This window comes from Boleophthalmus pectinirostris, unplaced genomic scaffold (genome assembly GCF_026225935.1).
Source record: "Boleophthalmus pectinirostris isolate CB_2022bp ecotype Guang Dong unplaced genomic scaffold, ASM2622593v1 HiC_scaffold_2, whole genome shotgun sequence".
Lineage (NCBI taxonomy): Eukaryota > Metazoa > Chordata > Actinopteri > Gobiiformes > Gobiidae > Boleophthalmus > Boleophthalmus pectinirostris.
Window position 1 is genome coordinate 26,610,256 of NW_026571152.1, and position 17,581 is coordinate 26,627,836.

At 39.8% G+C, this 17,581-nt stretch overlaps 1 protein-coding gene across 1 annotated transcript in view; it reads right to left on the bottom strand.

Moving 5' to 3' along the window:
- necab2 (N-terminal EF-hand calcium binding protein 2) overlaps window positions 1–17,581 on the bottom strand; it is a 148,185-nt gene that overhangs the window by 59,490 nt on the left and 71,114 nt on the right. Inside the window, exons 6-7 of the mRNA XM_020935321.2 lie at window positions 9,692–9,828; window positions 8,576–8,700 (exon numbers count right to left, since the gene is read on the bottom strand). Coding sequence (XP_020790980.1) covers window positions 8,576–8,700; window positions 9,692–9,828 — 262 coding nt within the window. The remainder of the gene's footprint in view (window positions 1–8,575; window positions 8,701–9,691; window positions 9,829–17,581) is intronic.

The following is a 17,581-nucleotide window of genomic DNA, read 5'->3' on the forward strand; positions in this document are numbered from 1 at the left end:
ATTTTTTGCTGGGAACATAGTCTGGATAAAGAAGTGTAACGTCACCTATAGTGTTCGGCTCCAGTCAAATTTATAGGTTATAGGAGCAAATTTGGAGCCAGGTCCATATTACGAATTAATTTAAAGACAAAATAGTGAAATAAAAACACCAGGATCATGTAGAGCTGGTTATTCCAAACACCACAGAAGTTAGAAGTTTTCAATTTAAAGTCAATTATAGCCAGAGTCAATGGAGCCGGAATCACCCCCAAGCTCACTTTCTATTTGAAACGTGGAGGCTGGTGGGTTTTCTATGTCCATTTATATATACAGTGTATGATCCTGCTCTATCCTTGGCTTTTCTGTTGAGGTCAGAGGTCAGCATCATTAAACAGAAACCCCAAGTGGTTTCCAAAAGAAGACACGCTGTAGCTCATGTTTCTTTGCTCTGAGACAGGTGGATCAATAAATGAACAAGAGGAGGAGCACATAGAACATGCCAGTGTGTCTCTGCCCCATGAAAGGAAGTACTCTGCTCAGGAAATCTTTCATCTGGACCATTTATAATAAGTCTATACTTCATGTTTTACTAAATATATAAAATACCACATAGGCCGAGGGTGTGTATGGTTAAATAAAGTGCTTTTACTATACTGAATACATGTAATTTCTATATTCTCGTAATCCCTTAGCATTAATAGGGAGGCTAGGAGAATCAGCATAATCAATATTTGTTAAGCTTTTATAAGAAAGTGTAAACTAAAGAGATTGTTAAAGGTCCTATATTCAAATCAGAAAATAGCGTAATATGGGCCCTTTAATACTCAAGTTTGAAAACAGGTTATTCCAATTTGAGAATCACAAAGAAAGTTTGCTCTCTCCAGACAGATCCAAGTGCTCGGTTAACTGCTCAAAATGGCATCCCTCATTTATCAAACGGTTGAACCGAGGCCCCAAGCACAAACCCAGGGGCAGATTCACTCTTCGACTCCAGGCCAGGAAGGGGAGCCGTAACGCAGAGACGGTGATGATATATTTCACACATTAAAGGCTGTTGTGTTTTCAGTTTGTGTGTAGACTATTTTGACATTAAGGGTCATTATGAAGCATAGTGTTCCTTTATTCAAGAGGAAACATTCTCACAGACTTCACATAATCATTAGGGTGATGTATTCAAGTTAGCAGGTACAACTATGCCCTGTATTTTAAATTGTGTGAGTAAAATAGGCCTGTCACAAAAACAAATTTTGAAGTGCGATATATTGCTGAAGTAAATATAGACGATAAATGATAATACTGAAATCAAACCATGAAGCAGAATGAAGAGAAGAAGATGAGTACTTCAGTGGGTCAAAGTTCAGGTCACGTGCTCCTCAGGATCACAGTGGAAAAACTTCACTTACAGACATTAAAACAAAAAAATCTGGGGAACTCCGACTGCATTAAAAGTCCCCCACCCCCCCAAAAAAACTATTCTAAATGTATAATATTCTTAAAAAAATATGAACTGCAATAAATAAATTACAGAATACAACACTTATAGTTAACTTGGATCTATAATGAGTCAAAGATATTCATAATTCAACCCTCTACAACTCAAATCTCATCGCAGAAAAATAACAAAAAATTTCCCACTAGTACAAAGAAAAAGTCTCCACGATAAATATTGGCTCCAAAAAACTATTGTTCCATCTGTCATGTATTGAACTCGATATAGTAATTATCATGACAGGCCTAGAGCAGCAGTCAAGAAAGGATCCAATGCACTCTGTAGTATGAAAAAAATATGAAAAGTCCTATATTACAGTGTGGATAGCCCTGTATCTGTCACCGATCTGGGAAGTCTTTTGCGCTTCAAAAACAGAGGCATCGCCCACAAATCACTTCACTGACAGACGTCCCATGAAACACAAAATGTACAAAACAAACCTGATATCAGCACTGAGACAGTAAATCACACTGAGCACTATCTCCTCCCAAACATAACACTTGACTGTGAATGTGCTGAAGGTCATATGTCACACTGTGTTTATGAAAATACAACAAATCGATGTATGCACCATGAACTCCACACACCATGGATCAATGCTTCTTCGCCTGACAAAAACTCAATTCCTGCTTTGGGGGAGACATGACACTTGCTGAAACAAGAGAGACAATTACCACACTACAGCTTCTATTGATGAAGCCTATGCACGATCACAGTCATTGATAGTTTTCATTCTCAGTGGGAATGAAGTAAATTGACTATTTATTTGAGTTAACAGCCTATTTCTCTGCAAGTCCTTGATTACTAATAGCATAATTTTGAAAATGAGCCTATGTTTAATGACTGTATTTAAAGGGCCTATATTACTATTTCTGATCTATGTTATAATGTTGTTTCCTCATCAAAACATACTCAGAGTTGTGTTTTGTTTTATTCAAACATGTTTAAAACACAAACTTTTGCATAATATGCCTCCAGAGTCCTGCACCGGGTCAGGTACCCGTGGGTACGGGCAAATAGTTGCTGAAACAGGCGCGTTTTAAAGTTCTGGAATTTTACGGGTGGGTATGCGGTAGAGATGCGCGGATTGCGGTTACAACCGCGGTATCCGCGGTTAATCCGCAGGTCGGGCGGATGACGTGACGAAAAATTATATTTTAATTAAATTCGGGCGGGTGGCGGTTTAACTACTAAAAAAAAAAAAAAAAAAAAGTTATTGTTAGTATTGTTACCTACATCTGAAAAGACGAGTCTCATTGTCTATGCTTGTAGTATGAAGTGTACGTCATATCCTTAATTAGCCCATTTGACCTCGTTTTTATGTTCTGAAGGTTAAAGGGATAGTTCAGGATTTTTGACATAAATCTGTATGTCATCCCCGTGAGCAGTGTTGTGCATCAACACTGACTTACCCCCGAAAGCGCCCGGTGAGCCGAGATCGTGACCGGTTTTGGTGCTGAGGAAAGTAGTTCGGCAAGTTGTGTGGGGACTGTATACTAAAGCGTTTTTCTTCTCAAAGCAATATTTGTTCAAAAGAGTGATACATTTTCATCACAAAACCACCGTCGCCAAAAAAAGTCAGATCTCATAATCGCTTGGCGCTATTTTCTCTCCGTACGTACCACTGCGCGCGGCCGCCAGGTGACAGCCGCACGGATCCATCACTTTCTTCAGTTGTTCGGCAGTGTTTACATGCGCAGACCGCCGCCACGCGAGAGAGCTAACGAGAGAGCTAGAGCCATAAGTATATGAGCTTGTATAAGATACATATGAATATATCTAAAAAATGGTGCGAACTCTTGATTATCCAGGCTGTAACAACAAAAATCTGGCTGAATCTCCATGCACATTTCACTGTTTTCCTGTCACGGACTTTGTGCTGAGGAAACTTTGGCTTCTTGCCTTTGGCTTCAATGTGGAAACTAAACCAGGTAAGAACGAAGAAGTGCCGCTGTGTTTACAAGAGAACAGACTCAAGAATCAGCTGTAACTCTGTGTGCAGTAAATCACTCAGTGTCATATCACCAGTGAAGCTTCAACAAAAGTAACTTTATAAGTCGACTGTTATTACTATTGTAAATGTCACGTACACTATTGGCAGCAGCTACGTGGACGTGTGAATGATTCTATGTTTCTGTTAGTCGTCCATACTTCAGTCACAGTGTACGCTCTATGTTCGCTATATACGAGTTTATAAATGACGTGATGGTGATTGTCGCTCACTCGGTCTCTCACGGCTCCAGCGTCAACTTGTACCACTTCTCTGTCTTTCTCTCTCTCTCTGCTCGTTCTAACTCCATCTGGTGAAATTCGGCATCAGTATATTCGGGTTCACAAAGATCTCCCCTTGGGTTTGTGGTAAAGGCAAAGTCTTTATTGTCGGTGTCATAATCAGACATGTTGTCGCTAACATTCCGAGCAGTAAACAAAGTGAACCAGGCTCATATACTTATGGCTCTAGCTCTCTCGTTAGCTCTCTCGCGTGGCGGCGGTCTGCGCATGTAAACACTGCCAAACAACTGAAGAAAGTGATGGATCGGTGCGCGGCTGTCACCTGGCGGCCGCGCGCAGTGGTACGTACGGAGAGAAAATAGCGCCAAGCGATTATGAGATCTGACTTTTTTGGCGACGATGGTTTTGTGATGCAAATGTATCACTCTTTTGAACAAATATTGCTTTGAGAAGAAAAACGCTTTAGTATACAGTCCCCACACAACTTGCCGAACTACTTTCCTCAGCACCAAAACCGGTCACGATCTCGGCTCACCGGGCGCTTTCGGGGGTAAGTCGGTGTGGATGCACAACACTGATGACGGGGATGACATACAGATTTATGTCAAAAATCCTGAACTATCCCTTTAAGGTTGTGTCGGGTTATTGATGCCTAAGGTTTACGAGGCACATATTATATGCAGTTTATTTTATTATTTCTAATTTATTTCAGCTGTTTGCCAACACGTAAGTGGCTATAGGGCCATATTTATTTAGTTATGCTTTTTTTTTTTTTGTTTCGATATCAGATATATTTTAAAACACACAGACATTATAGCGTAGACTGCCACTCGGGGTATTTAAAACTTAAAGAAAGACCGATGGAGTGAGGCTATGACTTTGAAATAACATCGGGCAATGGCAGAATGTTCAGAATGTAACAACATCCAACACGAAGGCAAGAAGGTTCAAAAATAGCCTAGTCGGAAAACGCTGTCAGTTAATTAGCTGCGCAAGAAAACCAGGTAAGTTTGGGGTTGTTACGGACAATTAACTGTGTCGGCGGCAAGGTGGGGCATTTGAGGGCCGTGCCCCCCCCTAGCGGCCACTGGTGCCCCACCCCCCAACAGGCCGTTATTATTACTATTTTAAAATGATTTTGATTGGCGAATTTCACTTCGGGCCGAGGGCACAAACTTTACTGTGACATCAATGACGTCACAGTCTCTGTTTATTTAGTGTAGTGTGATTTGGACAAACTGTCCAGCTCCACGATTAGCGGCAGCTGCTACTTTAGCCTAAAGCTCCACACAGGAAATGGCGAGAACAGAGTCAAAGACACACTGACAGACCCGCCGCCGGGACCCGGGACTGTCGATGCCCGGACTCGGGACAGTCGCCACCGGGTCGGGACTCTCGCTGCCGTCGCCGTTGCCAGGGCAGTTGCTCGCTGCTCTATCCGCCTTTGCCCGCTCGTTTCTGGGTGTAAAAGTTTGACCTGAGCATAGCGCGCAGAGGCATAATTCTACCTGGTGCTAATATGGACTGACCGTAACTTTCAGATTTAAGTGGGAAGTGGGATTAAGACTAATTTTACAACCATCTTGTGCACTCGGCTCCCGGACCAGTTTCATCTCTTCATATTGGACAATAGACTTTTGGAAACAGAACCAGTGGGACAGTGGATAGAGGAAACACTTCTGCTTCAGTCTCTGGAGAAGGTAAGAGGCTGGTTTTCATTAGTTTGCGGCAAATCTGAACTTGGAGCCTCACAGGTAAAGAGTGTTATAGTGTTAATAGTTAATAGTGCGTAAATGAGCTGGTGGGTGCGATGGAGCTACTCTGGTTGTTCTGTCGTGTGCTGTAGGAGCGGCATCTGTGTTCATGTCTCTTATTGTAGTTTTACTGACTTTGTTGGGTCTGTTTGCACTTGGCTCTTCATTATGCTCTGATCGATACTGTTCAGCCAATACTAACCAAAATGTCTGTTTCTGGTATTTGTTATAATACTACAGCCTATATATATAATACATATATTATTCATAATATATATTTATAATTTTGCACTTGGTGCCCCTCCCAAAAATTATACCATCAGCCGCCACTGGTCCTGGTTTAGTCCTGGTTTAGTCCCGGTCCCTCAAGTCTCAGGTCTCTATAGGACAGGACTGGACTGCGTACCCTCGCGTACCACGTTCACTACAGCCCTGGTGCTGTCCGATGCGTGGCTATTTCTAGTTCAGAGGTGTTTTTGACGAGAGGCTGTTGTTTAATGTTTACAACCAGTGGCAGGACTTATTGTTTTTTAATAAACCTCAACCTTTTATTATTGTCTTGTGTGCCTATCGTCTACCACACAGCCTCAACAACTATTGCAGCTAATAATAATAATAATCTTAATATAATAATGATTATAATAACAACACATAATTAGCCTAATACTGTTAAAGAAAAACGTGTTTGATAGCATGTCTGCTGTGTATGACTCCACCGCGTTAAAATATTTCTCAGATGGCAGTGCCCCCCCTGCTGGTGACCCATGCCCCTCCAGTAGATGTGCTCTGACGCCGACTCTGACAATTAAGAATGCGAACATACACGCTGAGCGAATTTTGGAATGAATGAGCTATAGTTTGCATTTTTATCGAGGCTCCTTAGTTTGTTTGCTGTATGATTGTTCTAAAATCTAAAATCAATCGGCGGATGGCGGGCGGGTGCGGTTTTGAAAACCTTCGGTGCAAAATGGATAGCGGGCGGATGATGAGTTTTGTGTCGTGGTTGCGGATGAAAAAATAGCCCATCCGCGCATCTCTGGTATGCGGGCGGGTAAGGACTAAATCAGGACTAAACAAGGACTACACCAGGACTAATCTTGGATTTAAGAGAGAGAGAACACAGGAGCAGGGTGTCCACAAAGCATGAACAAGCTGCACGTCTGCGCTTACCTCCATGCTGCGTGAAGCTCCGTCCCGGACGTTTCCCCCGCGGTCACACAACAGTCTGCTCGGGCGCACCTCCAAGCCCGTAGGACAGTGAGTCCTGGTTCAGTTCTGGTTTAGTTCTGTTTTAGTCCTAGTTCAATCCTGGTTTAGTCCTCCTAGTTCAGTTCTGGAATCAGTCCTAGGGTTAGTCCTGGGTTAGTCTTGGTTCAGTCCATGGCGCATGCGGCGCAAAAGTGTGGCATCTCAATCAGTGTTTCTTCTTCTCAGTAAATAATGCCTGTGAAGTGATGATGGCCGAGTCGTGTCTATGAATTTGTATTCCTATTGAAAAAAGCGTTTCGTTTCATTTAATTTCATGACTGTAATTCCTGAAGTCATAACTTTTCAATTTGTATTCTGATGGATGCTTCAGTTAGAATGCTTTTAAGTTGTGTGTGGTTTATCACGGGCACGGGCGGGTAACACGTGGAAAGTTAATGGGTCTGGACGGGTGCAGGTTTAACTTTGATATAATCACGGGTTAACGGGTGGGTCTGGTGCTGTACTACGCGGGTACTAGTGGGTGCGGGTCTCCAAAAATGGACCCGTACAGGACTCTGGGCTGAGTTCTTCTCTCATGTGAAAAACACTCGCTCACTCCTCGCTCCACGGTATTTTTAAACTCCATGCATCTTTGCTAGAATCATTTGGATAATTTCAAACCTGGAATTGTCAATCTCTAGTTAACAAAAGGTTAAAAAAGTAGCTGTTAAGTTGAAACTAACAGAGCATTTGTAGAAAGACTGACTATTAATAAATTTAATCAAACATGTGTGAATGAAATGAAATGAAACTCCTGGATAAGTTTCTGAGGAGGTTACATCATTCTAACATGGCTTAAAGCTCACAAGAGTAAATTCTGCATAATATAGGACCTTTAAAGTGGCAAGATTACATACTTGGGTAACACTTCATGAGATCACACTGTATAAATGTATCTATTCACCCGTCACCCTCTATGAAGTACCTAAACAGCTTCTCTGGGTCACAGTGACTCCCCGACCCTCAAATGACTCACTGAAGGCTCCTTTCTGACACTTGAAAAAGCTTTACACAAGAGATTGATTATAGTTTTCTTGCCCTTTATCCTTGGCCAAAAGTTGTGCGCTGTGACAACCACTGAAGTGTCAAACCTTGAGTGAGCAAGTAGTTTAAGAAGATGCAGAGATGTGTTCGCTTCACTCCCATGGCCCTGGATCCTTTCAAAATGTTGATGTACAAGATTTATTATGTGAAGTGCTGACAGGCTCATGCTTATATAATTGCCTCTTCAGCTCTTTCCCCGTATGCCCTGCCATTTTCTGCCACTTCCTCCTTTCACCTTCTTCAAAATGGTTTGCTTATTTTCTGCTAGGTAAGGATGAAGTATGGTTACATCACGCTAGTGCAGGCTTGATCAGAGTTTAAACTATCACAAAATCCCTGCAAAAACATTTTAGTGAAAAGGTGGAAGTACAGCAAGCAATGTCAACAGTATTTTCTGATCTATGTTATTTATAATGTTGTCTTCACATCAACAACATACCTGGAGTTGTGTTTTGTTTAATTCACACATGTAGTAATACAGGAAATGCTCCACTGTGTTTGTAAATTCCATAAACTCTCACTAGAATCAGTTGGATAATTTCAGCCCTGGAATTGCCAATCTCTTTTGAATTTATTATAATAAGGCAAAAGGAGCTGTTAACTTGGTAACTACTTCTTCATGGCAGATTGAACTAAGGATGTCGATCTTTGGAGATGTTGACAGCCTAATAATCCAGGATTACTCAAACATGTGTGAATGAAACAAAACAGAATTCCAAGTATGTTTTTGATGATGTAACAACACTATAACATGGTTTGCTGCTCACAAGAGTCATTTTTTGTGTAATAGGACCTTCAAACAGTTGAATATTTGCATGCTTGTTTCTACCTGATGCAGTGTTGATGGTCCTGACAGGCTCCTTGGCGCTCACTCTGTTGTTGGGAGGGTAGTCTGGGACGGCGTTGTCATGGCGCTTCTCTGGCACCCGCGGGCTCACCTTGGCAGGTAGGTGACTGTGAGGAGAAAGAGGTTTTAAAGCAGGTCAAAGGAAGAGGAAGCTCCAAGTGTTTTCACGGATCACAGTTATGAAGAGTGGAGCTTTTGACAGTCCCTTTGTGTCCTGTGTGAAAAAGCCTGATTTAATTAATGACTCTTTGGAAAACTGACAGTGCTGTCTGCAAAATCAACTTTCAACAGCTTTGAACCATGTTATAATAGTTTTCCCTTTTCATTTATTCATTCAAAGTTGTATTTAGAGTGCTTCATGCAGGTCTGAGTAAGCTTTATTCTTCTGCATTCAAGACACCATTGTTAAGAAAATTGCCCACTGCTTTATGGTGATATATGCAGAATGTCTAAAATATGAAATTATGATCCACGGGTGTCATAGATTATAACTATACAGCAGACAAAAGAATAACATGTCTTCTTGGAACATAATGAACAGCAGAATGAAAAATGTACACTCATAGAAAAGCTTTTTAATGGAAGCCACAACAAATAAATATGTTGATGTAAAACTCTATCTCTTAGTATTTGATTTACATTTAATAATGCCTCTGTATTTTTGTGCATATTCAAGTCACTTAAGGCGTCATAACAGGAGCAGCCTTCAGGCATCGCCTCAGGAGTGAACAGATCTGAGGCAGACTCTCTGTTATGAGCTCTGACTTACCAAAAACAGAACACACATCCTGCCTGTTACACAGGGTTATGTCTCCATCTGTCTCTGAACTCTGTGACTCTAAAGTGTTTTTTAAAAAGTTTTGAATACAACTGTAGGCTGTTTTAAGATTTAAAGTGGGGCATTGTAAAACCTGTTTTGTTCATATTCTCAAGGACATGGAATTGCTTACAATTCCATGAAAAACACTCTATAGTTCCCATCTAAGTAAAAACTAAAAAGAAATGCTCGTTCTGCTATCAATGCCGTGCAGAGTGTAGATATTGTAGACTGGGTACATGATAAAAGGAGGAGCATTTTAAAGAAGACATGAGTCTCACCCTGATTGGCTGTGCTGCTCGTCAATAGCGTCCACTGCACTCTCCACGGAGCTCAGGAGAGACTGGATCTGATTGGCCGATTCCTTAAGCAGGAAGCGAGTCACAAACTGCTCCACATTGGTCCCTTTCTCATAAACCTGTCCACACAGAGGAAGAGAAAGCATGACTGGAAACGCTCATATATATTTTAGGCATTAGTTTCCCAGGGCACATGTGAAAGACTGCACGATCATAAACTAACACTAAAAAGGTTACATAACATTTCTATAGAGCTTTGAAACATCATAAAGCACCACAGCCTAAGTGCACTGCTCTGTTCTTCTTTTCATTTTCCTTTCAACTTCTGGTGATTCAAGGGCTTCTCAAGGTAAACAGGCAGCACAAAATATCAGACAAAAATAGACCTCCACACCAGGGGCTCCAGTCATCCGTCATGTCCGCCTCTTGTACAGCATCTAAAGCCCTAAAAACCTTTTAGTCTGAGTTTAGCGCCACTCTCGCCAGGGCCCAAAGTGCTGAGGCCCAAAGAGATCCTGTTACAGTTTAGATTCAGCGGCTTTGGGCGAGACAGAAACACAATCCAGCTGATCTTATTAAAGAGCATCAAAACAGAAAAGGAAAATCAATGGAGACGCACACTGTCAGCATCAGTCACAGCATCAGTGTGTCAAAGTCTGCCTCTTGTCTAAAACAGAAGTCTGTGCACACCAAGAAAACAAACATGGATATGTGAATAAAACAGATTGTGCCAAAACTGTAATAATGGTAACTTTGTAGACACTCGGGATCAATCTGAAAAATCAGCTGGAACGGTTAAATGATATTGGTTAAAGGGGCACTGTGTAACATTTTTGGCAACATGCAGATTTATTTTATCATTTACATTGTAGTTCTTTGTTATTATATTATTGTGATGTGTGAGCAACTGTGCCCAAATAATTTCCCTTGTGGATCAATAAAGTTTGTCTAAATCTAAGTCTAAGTAGATGTTATTGTTTTTCCCTGGAATGTTCCACAGGATGGCATTTAATTTAACAATCTCCACGGAGACAAGCAGGCACATGACAAAGCCAAGTTACAGGTCAGATCTGGGGAGAAGAGTAATAATTCACAGTAATAATGCATGATTTTACTGTAGTTAAGAGAAATAAAACCACCTGTAATTGAATCAATACAACTACTGTATTTGTTTACCACCATACTGCGAAACTAGCCAGACTGGTGCCACCTAGTGCCTCCACTCAATTTCATTTCTCTCCAGCGACTAGGTCAGGAATTGGAATACACTCGACCAGGGGTGTCAAACTCATTTTGTTCCGGGGGCTGTATCCAACCTACTTTGATCCCAAAGGGGCCGGATCAGAAAACTCATGTCATATAAACCCCAAAAATAATAATAAGTTCAAATATTTGTGCAGAGAAATACAAATCTATTACAGAAATCTTTTTTTAATTGATGAACTCTTTCTTTTATAAAATATTATAATTTTATGAACAACCTGAAACTTTAAGAAAAAAATTATTTCAACACAGTGTTTTAACATTAAATTGTATGTAAACAGGAATAAGTCAGTTTTTTGGGGAAAATCCTGCACTCGGCTCCACTCTTCTCATTTTTGACATTTTGTTGATGAGGGTGTCACGGTCGACAGTCAAAACGATCGTCCTTTAAGAGCATTTGGAAAGAGACAAGTCTTCATTTGTGCTGCTCTGGTGGGAGGGGCCACGTACAGAGACACTGGAGACGCTGCTATGCTAAGCACCACAGAAAATACAATATTTTAAAAGAAAATATAATTAAAGTATTTTATTAGAAAATCAGCAAAGGGCCACATTAAAGGTCTTGGAGGGCCGGATCCGGCCCCCGGGCCTTATGTTTGACACCTGTGCACTATACGGTTTGCAAGAACCCTGTTAGTGGGAGTCCAGGCACCAGCCAATCAGTGAAGAACTATACATTCTGTGTTGACAACAATTCCCAAGATCAAGAATTTAAAGCTGGAACAAAGAGAATGTTTGATGAATTTTATCAAGGGTAAAGACGTTATTGCCCTTCTTCCTATGGGATTTGGGAAAAGCTTAATATACCAATTTAGCCCTGTAAGTGGTGCATTACATACGTCACGACCAAATAGCAGCAATTGGTTAAATAAAAAAAGTACCCGCCTACCATTGAGCAAATGAATCCTAATGCTGTGAAGTCAGACGGTTTCCATGAAGTGAAACCGACTGATGAATCAGGCTACTGTGAAACATTCTGGGCAAAGCAGTAACATCTCCATTGACAGACCCTCCATCAGAAAGTTGCGCAGTGCACCTTTAAGCCAATATCCTGGTCAGGCCTTTAATTTGATGTAATAAGATCATTTACAAGCTGATTTTGGCCTAGGAAGTCTCATAATGTCTGAACTTCTATTTCTACGAAGCTGTTCAGTCATGAGGTGAAGGATAAATAACAGTTACAAAACAGTAGTAGTAATGTATGTAGTAAGTTATCTGTGTTTTAACGAAATGAGTTCCATTTTCCATCCCTGCAATGGTATCGGTAAGTATCGGATATAGGCAAATACAAGTATCTATGTTGGAACTGAAAAAGCTGAACCAGTGCATCCCTAGACAACCACTATAAAAAGTTTATTTGGGGATTCAGTGATGTTATATCATATATCTTATCATTTACAATGGGCAAATAATGTGTTTTAATACTTACTACTTGTTACTCGTTACTAGGAAAAGGCATTGTGGGAAATCATAATGTTATTTGTTTCATAATCAAATGAACATAACTGTGAAAGTAATATTATTGTCAAATCACATTAGAACACCATTTTGCAAAAGGTAATTTCGGTTCCTCTCTATAGTCGGCTGTGTGGAGTCTTGTGCCTCATTTTGTTTTGGAGTCCCATAACCCCAGAGCTGAAGGAGCAAAAACACTGCATACTTTTACAGTGCTGACCTTATCACCACCATTTAATTATTCAGAGCACTGACCAGCTCATTGGAGTTTAGACTTAGAACTCGACTTAGACAAACTTTATTGATCCACCAGGGAAATTATTTGGACACAGTAGCTCACACATCACAATATATTATAATAACAAAGAGGAACAATATAAATGGTAATAATAAATGCAAAATAAGTAGCAAAAATATAGCAAGAGACTGGTGTCAGATAAGGCATAATTATATATATATCTATTACATAAGGGTGAGTTGTTGTACGGTTATATGGAGTATGGTATGAATGTTGTCCTGTATCTCTCACAAACTAAGAACTTGTTCAAAACAACCCCCCTCAGCCTTTTCAGCAGGTCTCAAACTATAATAAAAAATACTTTTACTTTTCAATTCAGTTAAAAATGTAGAGGTTTAAAAAGTAGATATATCTGCTCTCAGATGTAGTGAAGTACAAAATGGGGCACAGTGGGGCGCCAGTGGCAAAAAACTGTCGTTGTGTCCTTAGGCAAGACACTTCACCCACATTGCCTAGTATGAAAGTGGTGTGAGCGTGAGTGATGGTGGTGGTCGGAGGGGCTGATGGCGCAGATTGGCAGCCTCGCTTCCATCAGTCTGCCCCAGGGCAGCTTTGGCTACAGTAGTAGCTTACCACCACTGAGTGTGGAGTGACTGAATAATGAACTGTAAAGCGCTTTGGGTATCTTGAAAGGCGCTATATAAATGCTATCAATCAATCAATCAATCAATCAATCAAAATACTACTTTAAAATCTACTTAAAGGTGCATTGTGTACGCTTTTCTCCATGAAGATGTTAATGCTTTATCTGGAATGTTTCACGGTATGGTATTAAACCTTTCTATCATCATGGAAACTAAACCAGGCCAAGTCACAGGTCAGATTTGTGGAGAGGCAACCTGGCTCACAGTCAGAATGCCTGTTTTTTGGATATTTTTTAGCTACAAAATCACCTGTAATTGAATAAATGTAGGGTCGAGCTGTTTAATGTCATACTGTGGAACATTCCAGGCAGAACTATGACAACTGCAAAAACAAGCAAGTGGCACACCCCCAAACAAAAAGTAACATAGTTCAACTTTAAGTAGATACAGATACAGTACCTAAAATGTTATGCTTAAGTACAGTACCGCTGGAGCTGTGTCATATTTCTCTTTTTATTTTTTCATCACCGAAAACTTTAGCTAGTCGACCTCCACGCATGAGCAGACCTCCATCAATGGGCCTTGATAATTGACTACATATGTACTCAGGAGAGTGGACTCAGTCACTCATGTCAGACTCTACTGTCACCAGTCACGCCGCATTGCTTCACCAAGACAATTAAGGTTCCAGTGCACTCAGCCTTTCTGCTCCGCACCCTAATCAACGACAAGGGCTCCCATGGGTTGCACAATCGCACGGGCCCCATTGACTTCCATTATAACCGTCAATGTTTTTTTCTTTTACACACTCCCAACACTAGCCATTTTTGCTACTTATTTTGAATTGATGCATTATTACCATTCATATTTTTGCTCTTTGTTATTATAATATATTGTGATGTGTGAGCTACTGTGAAGTAAATAATAATAATAAATAATTTCCCTTTATTTTATTTTATTTATTCTGTGATGGAAATTTATATTGTGGAAATATTTCTCTCAATCTGTCTTTGTGTAAATTAATGTGATTTCTACCTGAGAACCAGACCAGTCAGCCAGGTTCAGCAGACACACCTGTCAGGAAGCCCTTTATTGTCATAGCTGTCCTCAAATGTATGTTAAGTTGATCAGCACATCTGTGAAACAAGTCACTCTGCTTTGATATGTATGTAACTTGTATTTCTATTTAAATACTCAGAGCGCAAATGCTCTGGGGGAGAGACTCAGAGGTGTCTAACGTGGGAGGGACATGCTGCTGGAGGAGAGGCTGTTGGTCTCGTGCCAGGGCAAACCTAGGCCCTGTATTCCAAACACTCATCAGGCTTCACAAATGGATTCATTATGTGTATCATCAAGAGACACATATTTTTTCCACAACAATTAATTTTACATTCTTTTAGAATGGAACATAGTATCATCCGTATTGACATCAATGCGGTCGTATTAATAGAAACAACAACAGCAAATGCCCAAAAAGGAGTGGGAAGAAGAAAAAACTTAATCCGACCAGCATCTTCTATTTTAACATAATGAGCTTTCTTTTGCATTCTCCAGACCTTTTACACCAAAACCATAGGGACTATTTGCAAGTGAGGACAATGAATAGCTGTTATATCTTGTAACCTTGGTAAATGGTAATTGGTCACATTTAGCGCTTTTCCACCTTCAAGGCACTCAAAGCACTTTACATCAAGGAACCACTTACTACTTAAGTGTCTTGCCCAAGGACACAATCAGAGCATTCATCTGGGTCGCAGGTGACGCAGGAATCACAACACCAAACCTGTGGGTCAGTGGATCTTATCGCTCAACTAAGATGTTTATGTCGAGAGCTGGATTTGAACCTCGAAATCAGTGGAGAAATGCTCAACCAACTGACCAACCAAACTAACCAAACTATCATCATACTGTAATAATAAAAAAGCTAAGAACAAAGGTAAGGAAATTAAATACACCAGCAGTGGTAATGAACAGCAGAAAGTAGTAGTGCTATGAAAACAACAGGCCTAAACCAGCACTGCAGAAGAAAGTATTGTTCTGATATTTGTGTTCTCTTGTGGATCAATAAAGTTTGTCTAAGTCTAAAAGTGTAGAGGACAATGAGATGGATTTGAGGCATTTTTGAGTGTTCTTCCAAGAGACTTCAAGATGAGTCACTTGAATGAATAACATCCATGCTTTGAGTTAATTATCAAGGCGGGATAAGCAGAAATATAAAAATAAGGAGTTGTGTTGATTTATTATGAAGTCTTATTGGCTAAATCTGAGTGTGCTGTGTGAGATTTGGCATATTGAAAATAGTTTAATTACTGCACATGCTGTCTGACTTACAAACAGACACATCATTTATTTCAATACTGGAAGAAAAAACTTATTGAGTTGAGCAATTCCCTTCAGAGCAATAATCAAAGCTGCTTAAACTTTGATAAAGGCATCAGAGACATATTAAATACAATCTATCATTGGAAGAAAGCACTGTCAGCACAGATATGAATCCAGAAAAGTCTATGCCATAAGGTCTTGGCACTCATTAAAATAGGTATATTGACATCATTCATACGACTGGTACCAGAAATAAAATATATATTTTTTAAACATTTGCGGTAACTTGCTGCAAGACAAACCAACAATGGTGGAAGAAGTAATCAGTTTTGTTACATAAGTAAAAGTACAGATACTGAAGCAAAAAGATAAATAAATACTCAAGTAAACGTAAAAGTATCACATGAAAAAAATCTACAAAAATATTAAAGTACCTGTATAAATTGTCCTTAAACAGTAAAATGTTAAGTATTTCGTGCAGATTTTTGAGCTCGAATGAAGCTGCAAATGTAGTGATTTTTATACAGATTTGTGGTGAATTTTGTTCAACAGAAACAATTGAATTTATAGTTGTTTTTTTATTTTTTAGCTGTTTTTCTTTGTATATTTTTGTTTGCTCAAACTATGAACTTGTTAAAAAATAAACCCCTCAGTCTACTATAACTAAAATGAAAAAATTCACTTTTCACTTTCACTTCACCTGTTCAAAGATGTAGTGGAATAGAAAGTATAGATGCCTGTTCTCAAATATAGTAGCGTAAAAGTAAAATGTAACCACTTTAAACTCTATATGTATAAGTAATATACAGATTAGTGCTGTCATGCGATTAAAAAAATTTAGAGATTAATTAATTATGATCTGTAATTAATTAATCTAATTAATCTCATTTTAATCTCACCTAAAAATTGCCGAGAAAAGCCTTAAGTTTGAGGTATTTTCATTTAAATTCATTATTACATTATTGTGGCAGATCAAAAGACTGATATAGATTTTAAAAAGTGACTTTATAAAGTCATTTATTGTTTAACAAATCTCTCCAAATTGGCTGTTGAGCCCAAGTCTCCATGAATAAGAAACTGTTTGCTGTAAAGCAGCAAAGACGAGGAAATCTGAACATAATAACTTTTGTCTACTTAAAGACAATAAAAAGTCCAGTCTTTCCTTAACCATATTAAAAATATTATTGATAGAGAAATGCTTTATATATGAGATCACTGGTTTTAGTCCTGTTTTAGTCCTGGTTTAGACCTGCTTTAGTCCTACTTTAGTCCTAGTTTAGTCCTGGAATGAATTAATCCTGGTTTTAGTCCTGGTGTTAGTTCTGGTTTGGTCCTGGTTTAGTCCTGGTTTAGACCTGGTTTTAGTTCTGGTTTTAGTTCTGGTTTAGTTCTGGTTTAGTCCTGGTTTTAGTCCTGGTTTTAGTTCTGGTTTTAGTTCTGGTTTAGTCCTGGTTTAGACCTGGTTTTAGTTCTGGTTTTAGTTCTGGTTTAGTCCTGGTTTAGACCTGGTTTTAATTCTGGTTTTAGTTCTGGTTTATTCCTGGTTTAGACCTGGTTTAGACCTGGTTTTAGTTCTGGTTTTGGTTCTGGTTTAGTCCTGGTTTAGTCCTGGTTTAGACCTGGTTTAGTCCTGGACTGGATTAGTCCTGGTTTTAGTCTTGGTGTTAGTTCTGGTTTAGAGGCGCACAGGAGGAAGCGCGGTTTACGCCGCGTACGCGAGAAAACACGATCCACACGCGGCTCACGGGAGCACGTCGGTGTCCGCGCAGTAACTACGGAAGGAAACGTGGTCCGCGCGTTCTCAGGTTAATGACGATGATGAAGGTGTGTGTTTGTGTGTTTGTGTGTGTTTGTGTGTGTGTTTGTGTGTTTGTGTGTTTGTGTGTTTGTGTGCGTGTCCCCTCATGTGGCAGGTCACTATAGGACAGTAGTGCAGACATCATGAGTTAT